The sequence below is a fragment of the Rousettus aegyptiacus genome, unplaced genomic scaffold, assembly GCF_014176215.1.
Source record: "Rousettus aegyptiacus isolate mRouAeg1 unplaced genomic scaffold, mRouAeg1.p scaffold_m13_p_4, whole genome shotgun sequence".
Lineage (NCBI taxonomy): Eukaryota > Metazoa > Chordata > Mammalia > Chiroptera > Pteropodidae > Rousettus > Rousettus aegyptiacus.
Genome location: NW_023416307.1, coordinates 104,431,495 through 104,458,555, shown reverse-complemented (window position 1 = coordinate 104,458,555; position 27,061 = coordinate 104,431,495). Strand labels below are relative to the sequence as shown.

Here is a 27,061-nt window from a genome sequence, read left to right as displayed (position 1 = left end):
CCCAGGTTAGAAATCTATCTGCCCAAAGTTTCCTGCCATGGAAGAAGCTTCTATAAATCTAAGTTGCTACTTTGGATTGAACGACCAAGGACACGGTAACCTGCTGTTAGTGTTCTTACAGCTTGCTCTGGTCAAGGAGAGGATCTTCTTTCTCTGCCAGCAGAGAGAGAAAAACAATCTTGGCCTGGTCACCATTTTTGTCAAAGTAGAGTACTGAGTAAAATAACGAAGAGCCAAGCAACCCAAACCAGCTGCCTGGCCAGGGCTCAGCATAAACTGCGCAGAATAACCACAAGGGAAGGGTGTCTAGACAGCCTCGGTCTATGTAAGAAGCCACTCTCCCCTGCAGTGTCAGTCCTGAAAAAGCAAACTCCAAACATCGGCTCCAGCAAAAGAGTAAATGAGCGACCATGTCGACAGTTGGGAAATGCACTGTGGGCTCCCTCGCCAAATGCAACACAGAGGAGAGCTGCTGGGCTGTCCCACCTGCCAAGGACAGCCATCGGAGATTGAGAAGGGAAACAATGCCCAGGACCCCATGCAGGATACAGGTCACATGCTTCAACTGAAAAGGGGTTTCAGTAACAATACTTGTATACAGGGTTTAAAAGCCACCTTTCCACAAAAGACAAACTAAAAAGACCCATTAATTCTTAATGTGGCATATACATTACCTACCTGTAATCTTTCAACTTTGGTTCTATATGCCGCTTCTTCCTTTCCATTCTTTTAAGTTTCTCAACACTAGTATTTAGTGGGGATTGAGGAAATCATCAAAGAGATATGGCATGTTTAGGAAATGTACAGATAGATGAGCCTAAATTATCCTATGTGTCTGGGAAAAGTATTTCTACAGGACCTACAGAACTACATAGAATGAATGCCAGAAGCTCTATCTCCATCAATTTCTGTACTGGGCAATGAATATGTCCCAGGCTTTGTGCTAGATTCTGGGAATATATCTGTAGACCAAAAACAAAACCAGTCCCTGCTTTCAGGGAGCTTACAGACTAACAGGGGAACAAGATAGTAACCAAATATCACATGAAACTTCTGAATAAAGTAGTACAGAATCCTCAGGCAAGAGTCTAACCCAGATGGAAGGTTAGCAATCCTTTCCAGGGGAAGAGACATTTAAGGTGGATGAGTAGGAGTTTGCAAGGCAAAGAGGGAAAAACATTTTTTTAGGCAGAATATAAGGAACAGGATATAAGGGACATGTGATGTGCACAGTGTTATAAGGACCTGGAAAAAATCCCATGTGGTGGCCAGGACACATGAAGCCAGGTAGGAAGGAAAGATGAAGGTGGAGAGCTAGATGAACAGCCAGAGCTTTAGGCACTAAGAGTCAAGTGTTCCAATTTGCAATTCTGCAAAAACTCCTATGGCTGGGAGGGGGACAAAACAGATGTGAATAAAAAGCTATCTATTCCCCTCTAAAGTCTGCATAAGACAAAAAAATACTGTAGAAGGAAAGCTGAACGTAAAATTTATCATACAAAAATCACTGATGAATTCCACTGTTCTTCCTTCTATCCCTCTGCTGCAGTCGTTTTTTTTTTTAATGAAGGACGGTTAGGGGACAGTGAGCCACTGGTACCATAGCAGTCTCTCAGAACCACATATATCTCACAGGGCCGCACAACCCAAGGCATGCCAAGGATTTCAGGCACAGTATAAACTCCATCAGGAGGCTAAACTGTTTATATGTTCCAGAGTTAAAAATACATCAGTCAGGTCAGTGTTAACACCAGGGCCTTATCACCAAGGCAGTTTGTAAGCTGGTTGGTTATACAAAGCTGGACTGTGACTTGCCCATCTTTTAAATGTGCCTCAATTCGCAACTTGTCTAACGATCCATCAGAGATTACAATAAACCCACCAAATATACACGCATTTGAGAAAAACACTTTCCAAACCCAAGGATACTTTACTGTTTATAAATAGTTTACTTTTTTTGATCCCTGAGCATATAATATTCACAGTTGCCTCAGAAACCAAAGAAACATGGAACAGAAACACAAACCACAACCTAACAGAAACAATAAACAGCAGATGGTGAGATATGTGCACATGCTACTGCCCCCTCCACCAAAGGGGTACACCAAAAATGGGCTGTGACACACCAGTCTCTCCCAATGAAGAAGCATGCTCTTCGAGATCACATTCAAAATACCACTTATGGAGCACTAGCTCTATGGCTAGAACTGCACTAAGTAGTTCAGGACACCAAAGAGTTGAAGGACCAATCACTGGCCTCAAGGAATTCACAGACTTGTAAAGGAGGCATGACAAAGACAAGAAATCAGACAAGCCTAGTCTTACAGTATTCTTTCTAAAAACAGTCATGTGGAATCAGGTTTGAGTTCCAACTCTGGACAGTGCTAGACCCTGGGCACGTAATTCAACCACTTTGGGCTTCATGTATAACATGGAGGTAATATATTTCATAGTTAAGATGATATTTAAGTTTGTTAATGTACATGTGTCTTGCTGCAAATATGTAAACTGCTATAGTTATAACAAACCTTTCTCAAGCTTCTGTTATGTGTTAGGCCCTCTTCTAAAAATTATAAAGTATTTCAATTTTGTTCTCAGAACTCGTGAGGTAAGCACTATGAATATCCTTTTAACATAAGAAGAAATTGAGTCAGAGAGAAGCTGAGTAAATTGCCCAAAGTCACCCTGGAAGCTGGGCTCCAGAGTCACTGCTCTTACCGTTGTGCCACCTAACAATATGGCTGCTTCATCCCTACTACTACCACCCTCTCATAACCACACCCGTGCAACGAAGCAGGGCTTTGTAGAGGATAAGGACACAACGTTATCTCCCTTAGTAGCCACTGAAACACTGCACCATTCTGGGCTTTTCACTAGTTCACAAATCTTGAACGTATTTGAAGAGTTCAAGACAAATAAATTCAGACTCACGAGTCACATTTGCCTGAACTAATGAGTCCCATTATTTGATGTTTATGAAAAAAATTTTAAATGCCATCTGTCTCAAAACAAAGAGGGCAGGTCTCAATAAATAAGTGTGGCTGTCATATTGTTTTCCCTATTTGAACATGCCTATTTTAGGTATCACAATCTCATGTCCAATTATTCAGCCAATTTCACCTCGGTGCTCATTTTTTAATACTCTGACCAGAATTTTCCAATTACACTGTAACTTTAAGCTTTTGTGTTTCTTCTACATTTAAAAAGAATGCCATTTCCCAATATATAACTCCCAGATGTAGAATTCACAGATGATTCATCTCATAGAACAAGTGTTTGGAGCCATCAGCTCCAAATAGAGGAAAAACTTGGAATCCCCTTCTCCCTCAAAGTAAGAACTCGCCTAGATCTGCTTTGCTTAACAAAGTCTGTTTTCAATTATATTTCCAAATTCTTTTAACAATAACTGCATGGCGTCTGGCACCAACACATCTGATTCTTTGAAGTGGTTCTCAAGCAGAAAGTAGAAATTAAGGAGAAAGGGGAAAGAAAGGGAGGAACATCCATAATTTTTCTTTTAGGTCAAATATTCTCTCCAAAAGTTCTCTTTGACATGTATCAGACAATCCACAAGCTATAACTTATCACTGAAGGTCTACACAGCAAGGAGCACCAGTGATTGAAGAAAGCCTCTGAATTTATTCCTCTACATGGCTCTTCATGGGAATACATATCTTCAGCACGAAGAAAATGGCCTATACAACTTTTACCTAAATTCCAAAAGCACTTTTGTTAGTACCTCACACTTAACTTGATTAATAAATGTCACCTAATAATTTTAATAAACACTGGAATTAAAAATAATAAAATAAAAAAGAAGTAAACCTTAGAACCCTTTTGAGAAAGAAAGAAAACACAGGATCACTTCTGTCCAGAAAAAAATGTACTAGGCCCAAAGAAGGAAAGTCCAAGGGCAATCAACAATTATCAAGGGATTCTTAGGTACATGAAATTTAACAATCCCTGCTGCTTTCAAGTCTAAGTGGAGAAAAAAGACAGGGATGTGTGAAAACTTACGCAGATCGCAGATCGACTAAGAATACACTAGGAGAGGACAATTAATCAATCAATCAATTCACCAGAGCCAGGTCAACTGAATAACAGAATGCCTGACATTGACAAAAGAGGCTTGTGGAAGGGTTGAAGAATTATTTGGCCTATTTTGATCTCAGAAAGCAGATGGGAAAAGGCCACCTTTAGGTCTTAAAGGGAGAACGCTAAAAATTTTTTTTAAAAATCAAGTTCTTTGGACTATTTGCTTTAGTCCTAAATTAGTTCCTAATTCCTGTGAAAATTCCTGTCAAGTTCCAAACCACTAATTACGGACCCAACTTCACTGCATTTTATCTGTATCCCCAAACAGGTTCCAAATTCCAAGGATTTGTTCTAAAGAAAAAGAGAAAAAAATCCAAAAGTTTCGCCTTATGAAAATTTACATGACAAAGAATGAGTGGAAGGAAGAGAAAAAGCCCAAGAATTTCCACTGAAGGCACTAACAAACTCCATGTGGAATAAAGGTGGATATTCAGAATACAGAAAATAAAAGCTCTTAGATTCTGCAAGATAAAGTATTTTAAGGAGTCCAGTTATAACAGAGATCACGATTTTCAAGATTAATTTGATCAAGAGGAAATCAATGAAAACCCAGGCAAATGGAAAGATGTGGTATAAATCTGATCCCCAAAAAAGCCCAAATATGGAGAAATCAAGCCACTAGACTGCATATACTAAGCTGCTGAGTTTCCACCTTGAAAGGCACACACGATAGATCTCCTTGGTAAAAGGGTTGAAAGCTACTCTGATGTTCACCATGTTTCCTGCATATAGTCAATGACGAACCAGCTTAGAAAGGATACACAAGGAGGTGCGTAGCTGCCCTTCCTTTGGTGATTACTACTGAATCTGCTACAAGAAGTCCACCTTGTCATTTAATGCAATTTATCAGTATCGCCTATAACTGCATTCATCCCAATTATGCACTGAAGGCCTGTTTGAGTGAGATGTTGCCTGCAGTGGCCCTAAGAAAGGGAGAGATAAGTGACTCTGGAAAAATATGCACTTAATTCATTTCCATTTCTGATCTAAATTCTTAAAAGTTAAATGAAGGATCTACAGTAGGTCTGTACCAGCTTCCATAGTTTTCTTTAGGCCAAAGGAGGGAAAAAGGAGAGACCAATTAGAGAGAGAAATACCATGAAGTATTTGCTCCCATTAAACAACACCTATGGCCACACAAAAAGTTCCCTCAAGGAAAACGCCTCACCACACACCCTATTTCCCTTTGCTGCCCAAGGTTCCATTTGAAGATTCCACTCAAGAGTACCGAAATGTAAGAATTACCTTTAAGTATCTTAGAAACATTGATCAATTTACTAATTCTTATCATCAAATGAGTAGTAAGTTTATTTCCTCTTTGCTTCAATTAGGATAGAATCATAAACCTGAAAACAAGGAGTCTTAGAAGTCATACATCCCTTTACAGAAAGGAAATTAATTGATTAGCCCAAGGTCACACTGCCAATCAGGGGCAGAGCTGGGAAAAAAACTCCAAAATCTCCTGACCCAGCCATGGGCTATTTTCCCATAGGCTTTATGAAAATTAATTTTTTTTAAGTCTGTAGTTTTTATTCCTCTTTGGTCAAGAACCTCTTAAAAAGCTTAATGAAAATGTGAGCTCCTTTCTGCCCAGAAAGATGAACTGAGCTCTAAGACTACATAATATATAATAAAAATATAATAACGTTCCCTAGATACCCCAAAAATAATATTTGCCAGTCTTTATTTTAGGACAGTCTGGAATTCAATACAATTTAATCATTTCTAAGTACTGTTTCAAATGAACTTGTGAAAGAATCCAAAAATCTCCATAGAAGAGTTCCAGATTTTTCTCTTGGGCTAAGCACACCCTCAATAAGACCAAACCACCCTGTAGCCAAGGGTCCTACACAGACACCAAGTCCAAGAAAATATTCCAAGGAATTTGGGATGAGGCAGACCTTAATAGCTGCAAAACATTTGCATTTCCTTTCTGTAGCTCTTCTCCAAACTCGAAAGGAAACACTGTACCATTCAAACTGTATCCATCACTTTGCTGCATCAACAACCAACTTCCTGGAAGCAATGAGCTCTTCTGGCTGTTTATAAGTTTTGCAAGCACTGGGAGCTTGTATGCCAGAAACTCACAACAGCCCAGGTAGAAGGAGAGGAATCAAAGACCAGAATTTTGTTTAATTAAAAATAAAATGAAAACTAAAATGTAGGCAAGATGCACAGTGCTGAACCAAGACATGGCACTGCTGAAATGAGATGAAAGAATGAAGTTCTCTCAATTTGCAAAATAGAAATTAAATTCTTAGTCAGATTTTCTCAATCATAAGTTTTTCTCTCACAAATTTTCTTAAACCCTTCGGCATGTGCTTCCACTTTTCTAAACACAGAATCCACTGTAAAATGGTATCTAATTAAAACCATAAATTTAATTAAACTTGATATATCTGTGAGTTTAACCTGACAATGTTGGACTGCTTTTAAAACCAGTGAACAATCCATAATCTATATGAAATTAGATTTTCACAAATAGAATATGCAAATCATCCCATAAACTATGACTAGAACTTGAATAACTACGTAACTCCCATTCCGATTCCTAATTAAGCTGCAGCCATCCTGCAATCTGTACTAAAAGGGTATCCTAACCAAGCAAGTAACAGGCAGTGGAGAAATTAAACTATGGACTTTTACATAACAAAATAAAAGCATTCCGCAGCTACTTGGAGAAAAGCATTTTCAAATCTGTGTGAAGTTTAAATCAAGCACAGAGGGTTCCAGGAACCTAGTTCTTTGCTTTCAGAGGATTTTCTTACAGGGTGCCTTGGACTCTATTTAAAGCAGCCTCAAGTAGCCACAGCTGGAGGATCAGGCCTTACAAAGTAAACAATAGTTAACTCAATTCAGACTCACTACTTAACTACAACCAATGGCTAATTATCCCACTATTAAGTAATAATATCTGAAATATCAGTTTTTAAATAACCCACTTATAATTCTGTTTGTTCATTAATAGAGTCCATTCAATAATTAGTAGCATAGTAGAAACCCCTCAATTAAGCCCCTCCCAAAAAAGAACTGTATTCTGAAAACATAAATTAAGAATGCACACAGTATGTGCTCAATAGTCTGTAAATATACAGCTTACCAAAATTCCCTTTGCAAAAAACATTTTAAATAAAGTTTTTTTTCAAAAGTTGTTCAAATTCACATTTCTTAAAACCACCCTTTAGTGAATTGTATAATATGTAAATGATATCTCAATAAAACTGTTATTTTTTTTAAATACACACACACATTTACAGATGAAATGATATGCTTGGATTTGTTTCCCAAAAACATGGAAGGGGAGACGTGTATTGAGGCGGGGATCAAATATGAGGAGCCATGAGTTGACCGCCTCATCGTTGAAGCTGGGGGATGGTACATAGAGTTCATTACATGATTCTGTCCACTTGTGCAGACGTTAGCTGCCTCCACAGTAAAGGTAAGGAAAAACACCCTAGACTAACAAAAGTGGGTAAGTTTATTTAAAGTACCTGGCTGCATAGCTAATGTTCCTTTAATTCAGATTTTTTTTTAAAATCAAACTTTTCAGATCTTCTCCTCACAAGAAAAAGATCTCCTCAACAGCCTACTTCCCAATCAGCTGGCTGTTGTCACTGCTTAGGCATATCAATTTCTTTTCACCCAGCTTAAAGTGCTAAAATGTTCTGCAAACGCTTTCAAACAAAGAGCACCGCAACTACAAGATATGGAACTAGAGTGAGATTATCTGTTCCCCAATTCACAAGTGCTCAATTCTTATTGTCTCTAACAGGTTATCATCATGTAGGTAATCTAATGAGAAAGAATTTATCAGTGCGATCAATGTATGCTCTAACCAAGAAAAGTGGCAAATTATTTGAATGGCACGTTATAAATTGGTAGAAGGAGCAAAGGACAGGAAGTGGGGGTGGGAGAGACATTTGCTAAAAGCTGCATAAAGAAGTCTTAGAGGATGAAATTGAGAGATTGTTTTTAATCAGCTAAAAAAAAAAGAAAGAAACTTCTATTACCTCCACCTTGTTTCTTAATACCCAGCTAATTCTGCTTACAGAATAGACCCTCACTCATTTCATTCATTTCTTCCAAATATGAGACTTGAGAAGAAAATACCTGCAGATCTTAAAAGATTAGAGACCTGTGCACCACAAGTTTAAAGAATAATCAATGCAAAATGCTTAAGAAGAGACAGACCAAGCTTTCTTTAAACTCTCTGAATGGCACCTCTTGCCAAAACAAACTGACCAAGCAGTGATTGAAACCTGCATCCTGGTTCATAAGGAAACCAAGATGTATTACATTTACAGAGATGAACGGATTGGTTGTTGGCACAATGAGCTTTACTGGTTGTGCTAGATTAAATAGTAATAAAGATGCAAACAATCTTAGCCGTTTGTGTGGGCAAGGCTGTGAATCATGGCCTTTGACTGGGAAGGAACACAGGTACAGGTGCAGAAGAAGAAACAGCAAACGGCTTTTCAGATGGTGTCCTTGCCAGACTCCTCAGATGACTCTGTGCTCACTGCCCTAAGTCCCCCCACAAAGGACTGCAAACAAACCAAAGCAAATGAAAAGTGTCAGCACTCTCCAGCTCTCTGCATACAATCCAACAATCACCTCCTCTCACACCTCCTCCTCCCTCAAATATTTCCAAAGAGAAGTGGGTACAGTGGAGGATTCAGCCAGCCCCAAAGTCTTTAACCGCACCTATGTTTGGAGGCGCACACCTGCATTTTTCCAAGCTGTTGACTGAGAGGAGTTACTTGCATCTCAGTCCAGCTCAGTTTCAATGAAACCTTGAGAATTAATAGGACTGAATTATTAGTTTAAGGGCCTCTCACTTCCCTACCTCCTTCCCACACCCCACCTCCTAAAAGCATAACGCTAAATAGAAGTATTTGCACAACTGGAATACATTTATAAACCACCTCAATAATTTTTGCTAATTGTATAATTTGTGTAATTTGCTGCAACTGTTCATAGCCTCCCTGCCTGTTCCTGGCCTGTTTCTGTTTGTCTGAACTTCCCAAAGACACATGAAGTTTCACTTGTTTCTCTCTATATGTATCACCAAAAACTTTATGGGAGAAGACTCCTTGGATTTTGAGCCACGCTGCACATTGCAAAAGAAGCCTTCATATCAGAAAAGTAAATTTTTCCCAGGAAAGGCTTTTTCTGACTTAGAGAATGGCCACGAGAGAGGTGCAAAATTTGAGCTACTGAGGGCTTAACCTTCACACTGTGCTCTAGAATCATCAGCAAGTTGACCCACCCACATTGAGGAACTAGGCTAAAATCTGTTATCTTTGTCCTCCCTCATAGCAGCTGTAAGATAGTATATTCTGATCCCTTTTAAGAATTGAAGGAAAGAGATTTGCCCCAAATCACACTCATAACTGTAGGATGGTAGAGCCAGGGATGGACCCTAGAAATAATTTTGGATCTCTTCATCACTATCCCCAGTGATGAGTGTACGCTGCGTGTGATCACCAGGGATGAGAACATCTACACACTTTACAGAATAAAAGTGAAGAGAGCTTCACGTTCACCCACTTCTCTTCCCATCAGTAAACCAATCGAAGATCCGAGGTGCAGTTGGGCAGCGAAACACTCATTTAGAGGACACAGAGAAGAACTGCACGCAAGACATGAAGAGCATGAAACTCAAGGTAATGGAGAGAAAGTTTTAAAAATGAAATGACTTTTATAAGCAGACTGGGTTTTCAGCTTATGTTTCAGAAGACTATGCATAAAGTACTTGGACAAAAACCACATATAAAGTATTTATTTATAGAAAACATAATGGTATAAATATATAAAGCATAAAGCTTTTAGATAAGAAAAATTCATAAGCACACCTTATCCAAAGGCAGGGGGCGGGGCGGGGGGAGGAGGAAACAGGATACAAACTGGCAAATTCTATCTGAACCATATACAAACCACAATTTCCATTTTTTTTCCTACAATCTTTATCCGCTTATTTTGCTTAATGACAATGATGGTCATGTATCAAGTTTGTCAGCAGAAAATTTCTCAGCCCCAGTCATTTAACTGGCCAATTAACTGGTTAGTCTGGACCACTCTGCAGTTACATAAAAAAATAAGTGCAAGTTCCAACAGGGTAAACTATTGAGAAAATTTTAACCTCTTGTCTTCAAAGTCCTACTTCTTTGCATGGGGAGATAAGAACAGATCTGAGCTGCTTACTAATTCCCACTTGCACTTGAAACAAAAGGAGACAGGCATGTTATGGACACACAACATGAACTGAAGCTATGAGGTAGATAGGATCTCTCGATGTTATGCATAAGTCACCAAAAAAAAAAAAAAAATCACCACTAACAGTCCTTCAATTTCCCACAGGCCAGGGAACACTGGGGATTTTTAGATATTTCTCCTCCTCTGCCTGGGAATTTTTCTTCTACCCCTCCTCCCTCCTGTCTCAATACAATGCCTTCAGCTTTTGAAACTGCACCCATTGTAAACAGCTCTGAATATTAACACAGCCCAGAGTTCTGTTAGCTTTTAAACGACCCCCAGGGTTTCAAATTGCAGTTGCTGAGGAGGGGGAAGGTCCTCAGTGAGTAAATGTCACCAAGCTCATTCAAAGGGAATTGAAAGTTAGGCTTACTCATGAAACTTAAAGTTCTTCAACCTATGGTGTAAATCAGAGGAATCCTTTTGAGTTTTTAACAAATAAGAAAAAGAAGGAAAAAAAAACCTGAGACAACCAACATTCTTCATTGCTTATAGTGACTTTCAATTCTATCCATCCCTTTTCTAGATTCCCCTTGCCTTGTCACTTTTAAAATAACCATAGGCTATTTTAACCTCCTTAGGCCTTCCCTGGCCTCCCCAGCTAAAAGACCTTCAGGGCTTTAGCAGGTGCACAACACTGGGCCAGGTGCATTGTTAAGCCACACAAAACCCTCCTGCTCTCTCACATTCCTGTCCACCCTGAAAGAGAGGATGCTGAAAAGACTCTGCACCAAGGAGACACCTCTGCAGAATGGGGGAGAGTCCCTTTCATTGTAAGCATAGGTTCTGAGGGAGAAAAAGGTCAGCTAGAGGCCATCCAAACGGTGCTCAGGGAAGGCTGCCTGGGGAACCCAGGCAAAGGAATTAACACTGCAGGGAAGGAAACCTCTGGCCCTAGGAGCAGAGCTGGGGTGCCCTAGATTGTAATATCCACTAGGAACTAGCTCTCATTACACTGCACTGGTTCATCCTCATCTTTTTGGAGATGAAGAATTTTTACAGACAATACATTCAAAAGTCCAAAGTTTGTGAAATCTAGTGAACAAATGTAATTATAGAACAAGAGCAACACACTCCTTTTTAAAACAGTCCCTTGAAAAAGGAGGAAAGAAGAGCTCTGACATATCTAAAAGGCAAGATGGACACTGTGCCAACACGAGTCATTCATATTGAGCAAGGGGGGGGGGGGGTCTCTAGGCACTCAAAAATTAGATTTTATGGCCATAATTTCATATCTGGGGGACTTTCTCTTAACCAATTTTATTTGCCAGAGACTTCTCCTAACTCAAAAAAAGGTGTCAGAGAACAAGTAACAGACAAGTGTTCCAGGATGGAAGGGGAAGTAAGGCCAGGCTTCTGATACTTGTTACAAAGGAAAGGACTCTGAGCTTCAGCTAAAGCTTTCTAAAACTTTGAAAGCCCTTGCATCTTTCAGATTTTCTCTCTGCCATTACCCATGTGTAAAAGGCTCACTGTTCAAACCATCCTTTGCCTATCCCAACAAGTGGAAAGATGCTCAATTTCTTTTGAGTCCTTCTTAAGTGATATAGAGACACAAAGAGGAAATGACAGAAAAGAAGACCTCAGGACAATCTGGACAATAACCTACTTTAAAAAAAGAAAAGAAAAGAAAAACACAAGACTCTCAGTGTAGGTTCTGGAACAATTTAGTCTTCTGTATTTTAAGTCTAATTTGCATAAACAGGATGGGAAGTATTTTCCAAAGCCTTAATTCACAGCACCCTGCACACCTGGGCCTCCCAGCACAGCTGTAAAATTTGAAAGACAAAGGCCCCCTTTACTTCACAATTACAATGGCAACCACGGTTTGTATTTATTGTCTAATGTAATAAGCACCACCTCTTGCCCAAACCAACAAAGTTTGACCCAAGACACCCAGGTATAGTTCTGCAAACACATAAGGAGACATAATACAAAGAGGTCCAAATCAGCACATTCATCTTCATGTGGCACAGGATAACCACACCTGGTGTCCTTTACAGAATGTCCTTGCTTCTGAATGACATGTTGTCTTTTCTCCATAGTAAGAACAAGAATCCGGGTTTGTGCTTCCTCCCGGACCTCCCATCCTTCCTATCACAATCCCATTTAGCTCCCAGAGCATTTAAGCTAGAAACACTGCTCAACGTTATGCCACAGATAACAGTCTAAGGTAAATGGCATTTAATACTTCTTCAATAGCTTCTGAAGTCATGCTCTCAAGAATAATTTCAAAGAAAGCAAACATCTGAGTTCTAAGAAGTTCAACTTTTTCTAAGGTTCTGGGAAGCTGAAATAAGGCTTGGCAGTGCTTGGTGCTATTTATGAATGTGCTGGTTGGACTATGCCAATCTCACCTACGTAATGGGATGGCAGATTCAGTTATGGCTCAACTACTACAACTATAAGTTATTGTGCTGAATAAGTAATCCTCGGGCCCCAAGTATTTTCTCCACCAGTGCCACTTAATTTCTTCTATTTAAACTGCATTTACAGTCGCTATTAAAAAGTTTTACTTTCCTTATGCTAGGCCTAGGAGCAACTCCAAAATCAGATGCACTGTTTACAAAAGTAACAAAAAAAAAAAAAGAAAGAAAGAAAGAAAGAAAGAAAGAAAGAAAGAAAGAAAGAAAGAAAGAAAGAAAGAAAGAAAGAAAATTTCCATAAAGCCACAGGTCCCTTTCCATCTCACACCCACAACCTGAAAGTGATTGAACTGCAGTAAATCTAGTTCATGGGGTTATAAATTAGGTCAAAACATTTTCGAGATACAACACACTCAGAGGGTGTAAACTTGGTGAAACTACAACATATTTTATTATATTATGTAGACTTTCTCCCTAAAGTCTTGCTGAATCACAGCCAAGAACATAAACTGTATCCTGATGAAAAAATCAGAATAAGACTAATGACTTAAATGGGAAAATCTGAAGTCTAGAGGGGAAAAAAAATCCTATGAGCTTGATTTTTCTTTAATCAGAAAAAAAATAACTTCATGAATATTTTTCAAAGGATATACATTTTGAACTGACGACTACTGCCACATACCAGCCAAAAGTTACACTATTCCTATCTTAAAATTTAATCAGTTAACACCATAATCAGTACAATCAAGTCTACTGAAGCTCAAAACACCTACTGTGGTATTTACTGACCATCAAATGTGTAAGAGAAAAGACTGCAGTTCCAAAGGTATTTACGTCATGTGAAACGTCACTCCTAGGCAACAAAAAGCTCAAAAAATGACCAGAAGTTTTGCTCTAAAAAATAAAAAATCAAAGTAAAGTGGATCTGGTGACCACAGAAAGTGCAAATAAGAGGACACCCTGTCCTCTCTGGGACGTCACCAATTCTGAACTAAGCGACTTCCCCATAATGCCGCTGACATGACATTGGGAATTACTCTTCCAACAGGTGAACATTGACGATTACTCTGATTCTGCCCATATGTATTTATTTTTAAAAAGAAAGAAAAGAAAAAGAAATAAAAAACTACCTTAAGGGTATGTGAAGGAAAGACCACAATATCCCAAGACTGCCCAACTAAATAAAGAACTACCCAATGGCAGTGTTGGGCTCTGTCTCCCACTACTTGACACAGCCCAGCCACTGCCTATGTTAAAAGCCACACTATGACCACAGGTTTTCACTAAATCAATGAATTCCACAGGAGCGGCAGAATATGGAAGAGAAAATCTAACTATAACTAAAAAGTCCAGCTTCAGAACTCTATAGTACTTGATCATCAAACAACGTATAGTGTGGTCCAAGTTAAAGAAAGATCTGGGCCCCATTTCAGAAGTACAGGATCTTCACATTAGAAAGGAATTAATTTTTCATCCCACCCCTTAGCAGATATCCAGACATTTTCTTAGATCAGGCCACAAGCGTTGGTTAAAACTTGTGTCACCAGTTTTGTTTCTCCTTTTTAAACTTAATGTCATGCCTGAAGTTACTACTGGGCCTCTTCTATGTTCTAAGAAAGATGTCCAGTTATTCAACTGAAAAGCAGATTACTCAAGCTAGGCCTTTTCTGGAAGGCACTAAAAGTTCTGCAGAGATGCAATTACCCATAACTGGATAGGGTTTTGACTCATGGACCAGATTGTTTAGAAGTTTTCAAAAGCTGTTATATTCTACCATGTTTACAAAAGTCTAACGTATCTTTTCTTGCCAAATCTCCTGTAAGAAGTGTCCCACTAAGTTCTATTGGCCAAAATCCTGACAACACAGATAAAGAGCCTCTTTGGGTGAAGCAAACTCTGCTTAAATCAACCAAGTCTCTGGCACCCTCTCCTGAAGTAGCACTACTCCAAAACTAATTTGCACCATTTATAGAAGAGAAATGCTAGAGGGTGGGGTGCCCCACAGGATCATCAAGCTCAAGAGGGCCCCAAGGGAACAGACTGGAAGGGTCTGGAACCCAGTTCCTTAAAATGCCAATCAGGCATAAAATGGACAAACTCCCAGCAGTAAGATTTCCAGAACTACTAGAGGAGTCCTCCAGAGAAGGTTGCCTCTGCCCCAGCGAGGGCCATGTCAGGCCACCATGGTCCTGGAGGATGAAAAGGGGGCCATACACACATTCTCATTAATAATGTAAATGCAAGACTCGAGCCTATAGTCACTTTCATTCATTACCCACTAGAAAGCCAAGGAGCGAAGATACCAAAGACCTGGGTTACAGGAGAAGAAAAAATAAAGACATACATACACGCAGACCCCCCAGACAGACTTCCGCACACTCTCCCCTCCAGATGTTTCCCACTTCTACCCACATATACACACAAACACCTCACCCACAGACTTTCATTCGCATTCTCTTAACCCCAGACACCCACTCACTCACTCACTCACTCACTCCCAGATCGCCCTCAAGACCAAGTCACTCACCTCCAGGCCCTCATGACTCTCGTTGACCTCCAGACCCCCACAAGGCACACTTTTTCCCCTCCAGACCCTCGGAACCTACGCTCGCTCACCTCCAGACCCTCCAGGGGCACATAGTTCTCTCCTGCAGACTGCTCACGTACGCCCTCTCTCCTCCAGACCCCTATGCACGATCTCACCACTACAATCCACGATGAGTTTTCCAGGCCATACAACTGGACTAGCAAACAACTCAACATGCACCCCCTTCCCAGATAACCACTCCCGCCGCGCCATCCCCAAGTGACAGCACGGCGGGGCGCAGGGAGCGCGGGGAGAGCGGCACTCACAGGCTCCGGGTCCAAGCGGGCAGGTCCCCAGGCAGCGCCGCCAGCCCGCGTCCGCCGCAGTCCAGCGAGTCTCCAGCGCAAGTGCAGGCGGCGGCGCAGGGCGCCCGCGGGTCAGCCGCGACTGTTGCCGGCTCCAGCCAAAGCAGCAGCAGCAGCCACAGGAGAAGACAAGGCGAGCGGCGCGGGGCCCGGAGCGCTCCCCGGACTGGACGCGCCATCTTGTCTGGAGCGCGCTGCGAACTCCGGCGGGGCGCGGGGACTGCGAGGTACGGGGCGACCGCGGGCACAAGCGGGCCCGCGGGTACTCCGCTCGGAACTAGGCTTCGCGCCGGGGCATGGCCGCCGGCACAAGTTCTCTACGCGGCGGCGACTCCGGCGCTCAGCGGGCCCCCAGTGCCCGGGCTGCTCCGCAGCGCCCGGAGGGGGCCGCGATCCCCGCGCCCATCCGGGCCGACCCGCCCGTACTCGATGCGAACCCCGCAGATCCGGGCAAAGGGTGTTCTGCCGGTGCTCCGCGTCCTTCTGCGCGCTCCTGACCGGCTTCTGAGCTCCCGCGCACGCCAAGTGCCGCCGCCGCTGCAAGGACGGCGCTCAGCCTCTCAGCCTCTCAGCCTGAACTCTGCGCCCTTGGGCATCTTCCTTGCGGCCCCAAACGCCTAACAGCAGATCCCAGGCTGGACGGCGCGGCCAGCCCCGCGCTGTTCGAAGGGCCCCCTGCGCCTCGCTGTCCCGGCGCACAAGGCAGAGCGCGCGCCCGCGCGCAGTTCCGGGCAAATCACTCTCGGCTCCTCTGCGCTGCGAGAGCCGCAGCGACCTCGCGGCCGAACAATCAGCCGCTCGCCGCGGGCCTGCCGGCTGCCCAGCCCTGGCCGGTCCCCGAGGCCCCGCCCCCGGCCGCTTGCCTTCACACACCCCCTGGGCTCCGCGGCCCGCGGCCTCCTGCTGGCCCACGTTGGATGCAATGCACTGGCGCCCTGCCACGCCCCCGCCTGCTGCTCATTGGCTGCCGGAGTCAACAGCGACCAGCCTGGAGGGCCATTGGAGCGCTCACCAAGATCCCGCCCCTCCCGCCTCTCCTGCCACCCCGCCCCACTCTCTTTTCCCACCCAAGGTGTGAAGGGCGGGGCGGGGGGACTGGGAGGGGAAAAGGAAGAGACGTCCTCCAGGTCCTAAAGGAAACCGGCTAACGGTTGACGGAGAAGACGAATGCAAACTGGGGAGAGGAGGAATAAAGATAGGAGGAGGCCCTCAGAGTCTAGGAGAGAGGAGGAAATTGGTTAAAAAGGTAACACCCCAACTTGGAGCTGTCTGGCCGTAAGGTTTCTTTCCTCCTCCTCTGGCTACAAGGAGGGCTGAAGATGTAGATTTAGAGCAAAACTGCACTCCATTTTCTAGGTGCCCTTTAGGAGCAAAAGCAAATTTCCTGCTGATTGGAGCATCTTTAGTTATTTCATTAGGAGTGGCAGTCTTTCTTCTCACACAACCAAGAGCTCCTTTCTGCTCCTGACTTGATTTTGACCTCTTAAATCCAGCAATATGTCCTTGATTACCAAAATAAATGTGCTCTGCAGAAACCAATTCTTGAAGATGCACAAACTCCTCCTCTACCTCCACCCACGTTCTAGTTAGTTGAAGGGTACTTCTGGAAATGCTCCAGCCTTCCCACAAAGGGGATACTTTGTTTAAGTCAGAGATTTTTTAAACCAGCTTTCAAGAAGCTATAGATGGAGTACTCCTAAGAGAATAAAAAGAGAACTAATTGTTATAAAGTTTCTAACTCTTACAGTAAGATCAGAACATAGTAGCCAAGTGTTATGACAGTGCATTGAAACAGTAAGGTAGGTGCCCACAGAGTAGGGGAGGGGAGGGAAAGGACACACACACACACACACACACACACACGCACGCACACACACACACACCGTGAAAAATGGAAAAGATTAGCACCAAAATGCCCCTCTTAGCATTTTGGTTTACTGGTGTCCCATGAAAGTTTCTAACATAACTATACATTGTCAGGAAAATTAAGCAAGTCAAGTCTGTTGAAAAACATTTGCTCCGGCAAATGGAATCTGACTTCTGTTGTATGAAAATGGAGAGGATCGGATGTTCCTCAGGAGGAAAAAGCAAAAATTATTTAAAGGATTTTGTTCCAAAGGGTTTGTTTTAGTTATGTTGCTAAGCTTTCCCTCAGCCATAAGAGCACCTCCTTTCTTCACCCAAACTTGGGTTTGGGCTTGGTAGTCAAGTGGTTGATGGTTTCTTCTTATTCCTTCTACTCTTCTTTTTCCTTTTTCCCCTACTTCTGATTCATCGTGCTATTGGATAATGGTGCCTTATATCTCCTTCTCTCTCTCCCTCTCCCTCCACCTCTCCCTTTCTTTTGCATCACCTCAGCAAGAGGTGCCCAAAGCAATGCTCAAATATATGTGTAAATCAATGCAAATATGATTCCCAAGAAGCATTATCAGAAAAATGCTGCACCTGACCCCAGTCTACCTAGGGCTTTAACTAGCTTTTATGTTTCATTTGTAATCCACATAAACATACGCATTCCATCTGAACAAGAAGAAATATATCTCTTTGTTATAATGCCTTTTGATAAAATAATGAGAAGATAAATTTAAAGTACCCCAAATTTGCAAAGTCTTCTACATCAATATGTCTTAAATTTTCCAAGACCAAAGAACACCAAATTGTAATTTAATGCAGAATACCCGCAAATATTTTCTTAAAAAAAAAAAAAAACTGTCAGGACATGGTTCCATAGTGTAGCAATTAGCACCTCTGCTTTACACGCAAAGTCCTGGGTTTACACCTCAGTGGAGCCATGGTCCACAGTCTATGGCCATGCCACCCTGAACAAGTCTGATGTCTGATCTTGGAAGCTAAGTAGGGTCGGACCTGGTTAATATTTGGATGGAACACCACTTAGGAAGACCAGGTGCTATAGGCATAAAAAAAAGAAAAAGAAAAAGAAAAAGAAAAAGAAAAAGAAAAAGAAAAGAAAAAAACCTGTCAGAGTCTCCTTGCCCCTACCCCTCCATGCAGGAAAAAGAAATTGAACTCATCGAACTTGATCTACTGACCTAAAATTATCTTTCAGATTCGTTCAATTATTAGTATTGTAAAAGGAATACTTTTTTGTCAAATGTTTTCCAAATGCTTGTGGGTATACCCGTGTAATGCTTTTCAGGAACGGAAAGGTTCTGGAGGATAGCATCTGAGAATCTGCAAGGTAAGGGTGTGCCCATAAATCTAAAGCATCCCCTGTGGTCTGGTTACCACAGCCAGACAGAAGGATTCCAAAACTGAGGAACTCTTGGGGGGACTGGGCGCCTGAGCCTTGGCAGTTCTTCTCGTCTACAGCAGAGCATGAAGTCATGTCTGCTCCCCATACCATGTATGGAAGTTTGCCCACATACTAGCAACCTGCTTGTGATTGAGAGGAGAGTGTGAGCTTGGAGTGCAGTGATGTTGAGCTCAGGGCAGTATTCATCTGTAGCAGTAACCTAAGATCAGAGAGACCTGAACAACAATGAGGGCCAGTTTCTAAGGGAGTCTATGTCCCTGCTTATAAAAGAACAGGTCTTGGTCCATTCAGCACAGGGCAACAGTTGATTAGGGCCTTCTGGGTCCTTATTTTCCTCCACTGTTATTTTCACAATTTCGATTACTTATTTCTTAAACAGGTCATATAAGGACTTTAGGTTTGCCAGTTTGTTTTAATCTGCCACAGACCAAACTCTAGGGCCAGAGTCAAATCAAATCCCCAAAGACAGTAGGTCTTTCTGAAATACAGAAACCCTAGCAGCTAATCATCTCAAACTCACTGCAAAAGAGGAACCCAAAAATTTTTTATAGCTTTTTTTAAATTAAGTTTATTGGGGTAACATTGGTTAATACAATTATATAATTTTGCTTGTCAGCTTACAATCCTTCCTTTCATCATTTTTATTTATTTGTTTGTTTGTTTGTTTTATGCCTACAGCTCCTAGTCTTCCTAGGTGGTCTCCCATCCAAGTACTAATCAGGCCCAACCCTGCTTAGCTCCCAAGATCAGAGGGAATCAGGCTTATTCCGGGTAGCATGACCATAGACAGTAACTCAACATTTAAATAGCCCGAAATCACCAAGTGAGGAGAGAAGCAAATAACAAAATAACAAGAAAGCAGGTAGATCGCAGAGATTTCTTTATTAAAACACAAATGCCAGGGGACTGAATTGTGGCTGTTTGTTACAGTTCTAGGTGGTGATAATAGGTGTTTTACAGAATGCTGGGATATGGAGGTGCTTTCTTACAATTGGAAGAGATTTTACGTTATGTTCAGCACATTAGAAGAGCACCAGGGCAGCATTTAGAAGACTTGGATTCTAGCCAGGCCTTATTATTCATGAAACCTTTGCTCACTCATTTCCTTTTTTCAAGCCTCAGTTTTTTCAAATGGAAACAAGGGTAATGGTACTTCTGACCTGAGTGCTAAGACAGTTAAGGAAGGATACATTTTGATATCAGATGCAAGGGGCTATAAACTATATAGGGCTACACATATCTAAGGCTTATTTTTAAGGTGTTATTGAATTTGAACTCTGAAAAAATTAAAATCTTAGAAGGTGCTTTCAGCATAGAGGGTTTTTTTTGTTTTTTGTTTTTTTCCAGGAATGCCACAAAGAGTTAATAATTACCTATAAAAGCCCTGGAGACTTGCAGGGTGATGACAGCCTTGCTTTGAGCCTGCTTTGTATCTCTCTTCCAAGGAAAATAAAGCTGTATACTCATTAACTCCTTCTTCATAATAATCTTGTCAACAAGATGGATAGATGTTGAAGGTAAGGGAGAAAACTAATGAGTCCAGGGATGGAACATAAGAAGAGATAATTTTAAGATTTCTCTGTTCTCCATTTCAAAATTTTTCTTTGGTGAAGGTAGGGAGAGGTGTGTTTTATTGTGCAAACTTTGGCTATTTGAATATTGGTTTATGCTCAAATAGTGCTAAGCTACAACTGCTGCATTTCCACAGCAAGAATGGCTAATGCCTTCAGCTCAACTGAGACCCTATACATGCCCCTGCCTTCTTCTACAGAGCATCATCAACCAAGGGCCAAAAATCATGAGTCCACCTTCTAACACAAACTAGAACCTGTACAATTGTCCTTGCCTTGTGAATTTGCAATTTTAACTGGTTCATTGAAAGGATAAAGAAAAATCTTATGAAGGCTATGAACATTTTAAAATTCTGAAATTCTGAAGTGATGATCAGTCTAAGAGGCTCTTTGCTCCAGTGATGGAGGGATGGACTAATTACATCATCACCAGAGACTGCCTCTCTAGACCCTCCCCCCAATCTGCTGCCTTTCCAATTGGAGCAATGCGTGAAAGAGGAGGGGGCAGGAAATCAAAGTTTATGCGTTACTGCCAGCAACTGAAAAGCAACACTTCAATGTGTATAAAGGACAATTAATTTATCATAACTTATAATAATAATCTTCATGAAGTCATATACCTTATATCATTCAAAGCAATGTCATATCATAACAACAACTATCATTTACTGAGCACTTATTATGTATCTGTCACTTGGTTGAATGCTTTATATACTTTCTTTCATTGAGGTAGAAGTTTAAAAAAATGCTCCAGGCCACCCAAGCTAGTAAGTGACAAGGCCAAAATTCCAAGCCAACTCTATCGACACCAAAGATTCATTATGACATTTGAACCTCATAAACTTTGACCATGACAGTTGTTATTGTTCCCACTTTATTGATGAGAAAGCTGAGGTTAAATGATTGTGTCAAGGTCACACAGGCTCAAGAATAAGTAGAACCTTAAATCAAAGTTCCATCTCAACCACTGTTACACATGCCTTATGTTCAGTACATGTCTTATGAGAGATGTCACAATACTTGTTTCTCAAGGATATTGTGAGAATGGACATAAGTTCTTTCTTTTTCCATACTTGCTAATAGTGTACCAGAATTTCCTTTATGATTAATATGCTAAAAAATTTGAAGATAAATATATTAGCCTTTTCCCATAACATATACAGCAGCACTTGTATAATAATAATGGTTAACAATTACTAAGCACTTACTATGCACTAGGCGCTATTTTACATTGTGGCTTAATTTCACTGAAATTAACAAAAAGAATTCTATGAGGTAGGTACTGTTAAATTATTTTATAGATGAAGATACTGAGATACTAGTCAATCAAGTTACCCGAACCACATCCTGGTTAGGAGTTGAGTTAGGAACCCAAAGCCTATGCTTGTGCCCGTTAATCCACTGTAATCACTGTTAACTTAAACTCTCTTATCTCTCTCTCTGAATTATTTCTGTGTTTCTCTCTCCTTCTAGACTGGCAGCTCATTAAGTTGACAGTCTGAGCTTTAGCCCTATCTTGGTATTTCTATTGTGTAGCACAGTTTCAGGCAAGTGGTAGGTATAGAGGCAACATTTGCTGCCTGAGCCCTGCCTGCTCCACAGGGAAAAAAACTTATCAGGCAACCTCTCCCCCATCTTATACAAGCTTGTTCTTCAAATCTATGCCCCAGCAGCATTAACATCACCTGCAGCTTGTCAGAAATGTGAATCTCAGCCCCCACCCCAGACCCACTGGATCAGAATCTGTCTTTTAATAAGGTCTATGGGTAATTTGTTTGAACATTTAAAGATTAAGAAGCACCAGGTCACCATATGTATCCCAGATACATACCTCCTGTGGCTATGTCCCTCATCACTTCCACGAGGAGAGACCATATACTATTAGTGCTTTATGTATTTTTATGTGCTTGTGTGTGTGTTTACATGTTCCATATTTTCACAAGCTCTTAATATAATAATTTCAAAAAAAATAGGCAAGCATGTGGTTGGAATTATTGCTCCATAACTGAAGAGCATTCAAAACATCTGCTGCCCATGAGATTTTGGTAAAATCCTCATGTGGTGTTCAAATCTCTTTTTCTTTGACATGCATTCAGCCTAATAAGAAGCATTTGAGAGTTTTGTTGGCTTTTGTATTTGCTTCCAAAAGGACAGTTGGGGTTTTGACACATTTCGAATTTATCATAAACATATAGACATACACATATTATACTGTCATTCTTACCCATGAACTACATACTTTAGATAATCATTTAAATATCCTTATTTCCCTATGGGAGTTCTGACACTCCTCTTGGGTTTAGATATTATAAATCAAATAAAAGTCTTTGTTTTGTCACCTCCGCCCCACCTCCACCTAAAAAATACTATTTTTTCCCAGTTGAGGTGCATTGACAAAGATTCAGAGAAGGCAAGTATGTAGATTTAATCACCTGCAAAGATGGCCACAAGTAATTTCTCCCATCAAGAGGTAGCATATACCTCCCCTGCCTTCCTGAATCAGAGATGACCTGGTGATTTGTTTGGACCAGTAGAATGTGGTGGAAGCACTACTGTGCCAGTTCTGAGCCTGGCAGCTTCAACTCTTGCTCTCTTCCTACCCTGAGCTGCCATGTAAAGAAGTTCAGGCTCTCCTCCTAGACATAAAGATCCTAGGGAATAAGAGACCATGACGAGAGAGAGGCAGTGTGAAAAAAAAAAAAAAACTGGGCAGCTCAGCCAACAGCCAGCACGATAATCCCAAACATGAGAGTGAAGCCATTTCAGGCCTATCGCCATAGTGTAGCCACCAGCTAAATGTAACTTGAACCTAGCTATCAGCACATGTGAACAGAGATAAGCTATCCCCATTGAGCCTTGCCCAAATTCCTTAAACACAAAATGGAGACCAATAAAAATGAACCTTGTTTTAAGCCATTCAAGTTTGGGGTGATTCGTTATGCAGCCATAGATAACTGAGATCACAAGTGTGGTTAAGTGGACATACAATAATTCATGAGTAGATTGGGCAGCAGGAGAGTGGAATAAAGTCTAATCAAATAAACCTATCATTAAGAGTGCCAAAAAAATAGTGTGCTCAGTCGACCTTCCTGACATGTTCATTAGGACCCCTGGTTGAAGGCCAAATGCCAACTGGCTGATGTGGTTGAATAAAATTTCTTGTGTAGTAACTATTCTGGTTCTTTAGCAGGTCACAAAACAAACTCCCTTCTTTCTCTTGTGGAAATAAATATGAGAAATACAGAGCACCTGCTAATTTATGAAAGGCAGTTTCTCCCGTGTAGCTGGCAGTAAAATAAAATAATTGAAAGGGTAAAATCATTGAAGTCCAATTATTTTCTCCCTGGAAATGTCAGATAAAGCTTAAAGTGTTATGTTATTTTTCATAAGAAACAAATGAATAAATCTAAAAAAATGGAATCCCAGCCATAAAATCGACGTTATAATAATATGGAGTTTGGGGGTGTGTGTTTGATAGGGGGTGAGGGTGGTAGGGCTTATATTTCTGGCACACAGACTAATTTGCCTGCGCAGTAGTTGTCTGGGTGTAAGGTTGGCAAGGCATAGCTTACTGCTTCCCTATGCATTGCCTTGCACTCTTCTCCAGCTCTCATTTGTTAAGAGCCATTATGGTACATGGCATGGGGAATGGGCAAGGCAGTGCAAGGTATTAGCTGAGTCTCTGCCATCAGGGAGTTTACAATCTTATGATTCTGTTAACTGCTCGATCCCAGTTTCTAGAAGAGTGCCTGGCAAACAGTAGGTGTTCAATAAACAGTGTCAAATGAAAAAATGATTGAATGAATAAACAGTTTTCTATATATAAACCTCATTTTTCTGTAGACCATAAGCAGGTCACAGGAAGCAGTTACAGAATCTCAGGCTATTAGAAGACTAATGGACCTTTGTGATCATCCAGTGTAGTGGGTCAGGCCCCCCAGACCTGATCCTCCACTTTTTCTTTAATCTCATCTCTTTGTCCTCATAATACTTTTCACGATTTGTGGTTATTTTTACAATTTGTCAGCCAATTTTATACCCTGCTCTCTCTAATAGTAGAAATGGAGCCTAAGGGCAGGGACCATCACTTTATCTCACAAAGCACCCGGCATGGAGGGGGCTCAGGACACATGTGTTGAATGAGTGTCATAGGCATGAAAACAGTAGTTATTGACCGAATGACTAACTGATTGAGGTGGGTTTCCAAAACAAATATAATATTTACCAAATACTCATCATGTTTCAGCTACTATCCAAGGAAAAGGTGGGTCAAACTTGGCCTTTGGGTTGGATCCATTTGGCCTGGTGTGGTTATTTTCACACAGACCCAGCAGGTCTGGGGTGGGGTCTGACCCATCACTAGATAATCACAAAGATTGAATTTGACCTACTTTTAGGAAGTAGGCATCTGTTGATGGTCTTAATTTATATTTCCTGCCTGACTACCCTGTCAGTCATTTGAGTTTCCAACTGTGATCCCAGGATTTCTGTAACATTAATTTATGTGTTCTTTACAACAATCCTATGCAATATGCATTCCCATCTACACTTTGTAAATAAAAAAAAAAAAAAACTGAGGCTTGGAAAGTATAGGTAACCTGGCCAAGGTCACAAGATCGTAAGTCGGAGAACAGGATTCAACTCAGGGCTAACTCTTCTCCCCACCTTCACCCCTCTACTCTATCTTCTTGTCAGCCACTAGGTTTCTCTAGACATCATGGGAATGAGAGGATCATCTCATCTTAGTTGAAGTGTGTGTTTTACCAGGGTGAGGTTTCTACAAAAAGGAGTCTCCTCTTGCATTCAATACGATCAATCCAAATGTTACCCAGGGTCTCCTAGATGGTTCTTTCGCAGGACTCGGGCCCCCCTCCTATCAGAAGAACATGATAATCTGGAAGCTAAGTGGAAGGAACAGTCAACTATGTTGAACACTTTTGGAAGGTCAAGATGAGAACTAAGAACTGGCCATTTGATTTAGCAATACAGATTTCATTTGTGACTTTGACAAGAGCACTTCTGATGGAGTAAAGATAACAAAAGCATTATTAGAGTGTTGAAGAGTGAACCGAAGATAAAAAATTATGCACAATGAGGATAGATAGCACTTTCAAAGAGTTGTTCTATGAAGGAGAACAGAGAAATGGGGTGGTAGCTGGAGAGGGAAATTGAGTCAAAAGAGTTTGTTTTGTTTTATTTTGAGATGGGAGAAATAACTTATTTTTAATGATGAAAATATTCTTGTACGAAATGGAAAGAATCATGAATGTACTCAGGGAAGGGGAGAGATGAAGGAGTGATATTCTTGAATAGCCAAGAAGGGATAGAGTCTAGCAGACAAATGGAGAGGTCGATCTCAGCTAAAACCACAGAACCTTAAACAAGTTGGAAGGTAGACTATATGGCAAAGAAGCAGGTACCTATGGTGGTGAAAGTTGATGGATGGTCTCTTCTGATTACTTCTTTTTCTTATTGAAATAGCAGTCAAGATCATTGAGAGAGAGAATAAGGATGGAGATGTTGGAGGTTTAATGAGCAAAGATGAAGAATGAAGTAATCATCTATGAAAGTGGGAGTGAAAGAAATGGAATAAAATTACCAGGGAGCATAAATGTCTACTTGAGATTAGAGGGCATGAATTAAAGTAAGACAAGTCAGCATAGTTATGTTTCTCTTCAGTCAAGTTCTTATGTTCAGGTGCAGATATGGATCATTACTGGACCAGGACATAACCAGGAGACTGAGGTTGTGCCAGAAGAGCATTGTGAAGGAATGCAGGGGTAAAGGGTCTTGAGAATACATGCTAGGGAGCAATGATAGCAAAAGGAGGTCATGAGGTTTAAGCTAAGCAGCAAGGGGTATAAAGACAGAATAGGGTAAGGGACAGTGAAAAGGTAGTGGGATCAATGGAATGGGTCTCAGGGGGTTGGTAGTCATGGTTGCAGAAAGTGAGCGTGGACGCCTGATTGGGCAGGGGCTGCTCTAGTTGGCAGAGACTAGGCTGGGGATGACCATGGAAGTGAGTAGCTGAGAGAATGTGGAAGAGAGAGGTCTGGCACCCAAGAAATGATTGTCCAATGTTGAATGCAAGTGAAATAACTGGAGATGATCTGATTCAAGGCCTGAGAGGTGAGAATAATGGAAAGATTATTTATGAAAATAGTTATGAAAATTACCAAGAATTATGATGGGAAGATTATTGAAAGTGATAGCGAGCTAGGAGCTAAACTTTTCAGGGATCAGTAAATGACTGCCACAAGGAAGTGGGAGAGGATGGGAGAAACTAAAACCATGAGATTCAGAGCTCTAGGGATTTGGGGAAGGACAGAAGGAGAATAATCTGGAAATGGCAGTGAGGATCAAGAAAAACATTTACCCTACCTCCTGGCTCAGTAATATAAGAGGTGTGAGGGGAAAACAAACAAACCAAAAAACAGGCATCAGCCATTAACCCTCTCTGGAATTAAGATAAACAGATATTTGGCTAGACAGGCATCAATAACTGGGTTCAACAAACTTTCTAGGTAAAGGGCCAGATAGATAGTAAGTATTTTCTGCTTTGTGGACCATAGAGTCTTTGTTGCAACTACTCTGCTCTGCCACTGTAG

At 41.3% G+C, this 27,061-nt stretch overlaps 1 protein-coding gene and 1 pseudogene across 1 annotated transcript in view; both read right to left on the bottom strand.

Moving 5' to 3' along the window:
• Positions 1-16,408, bottom strand: part of LRIG1 (leucine rich repeats and immunoglobulin like domains 1) — a 110,963-nt gene extending 94,555 nt beyond the window's left edge. Inside the window, exon 1 of the mRNA XM_036219903.1 lies at positions 15,570-16,408. Coding sequence (XP_036075796.1) covers positions 15,570-15,787 — 218 coding nt within the window. The 5' untranslated portion in view covers positions 15,788-16,408. The remainder of the gene's footprint in view (positions 1-15,569) is intronic.
• A 3,143-nt stretch (positions 16,409-19,551) lies between these two features.
• Positions 19,552-19,670, bottom strand: LOC118601933 (annotated as a pseudogene).
• Positions 19,671-27,061: the final 7,391 nt, after the last annotated feature.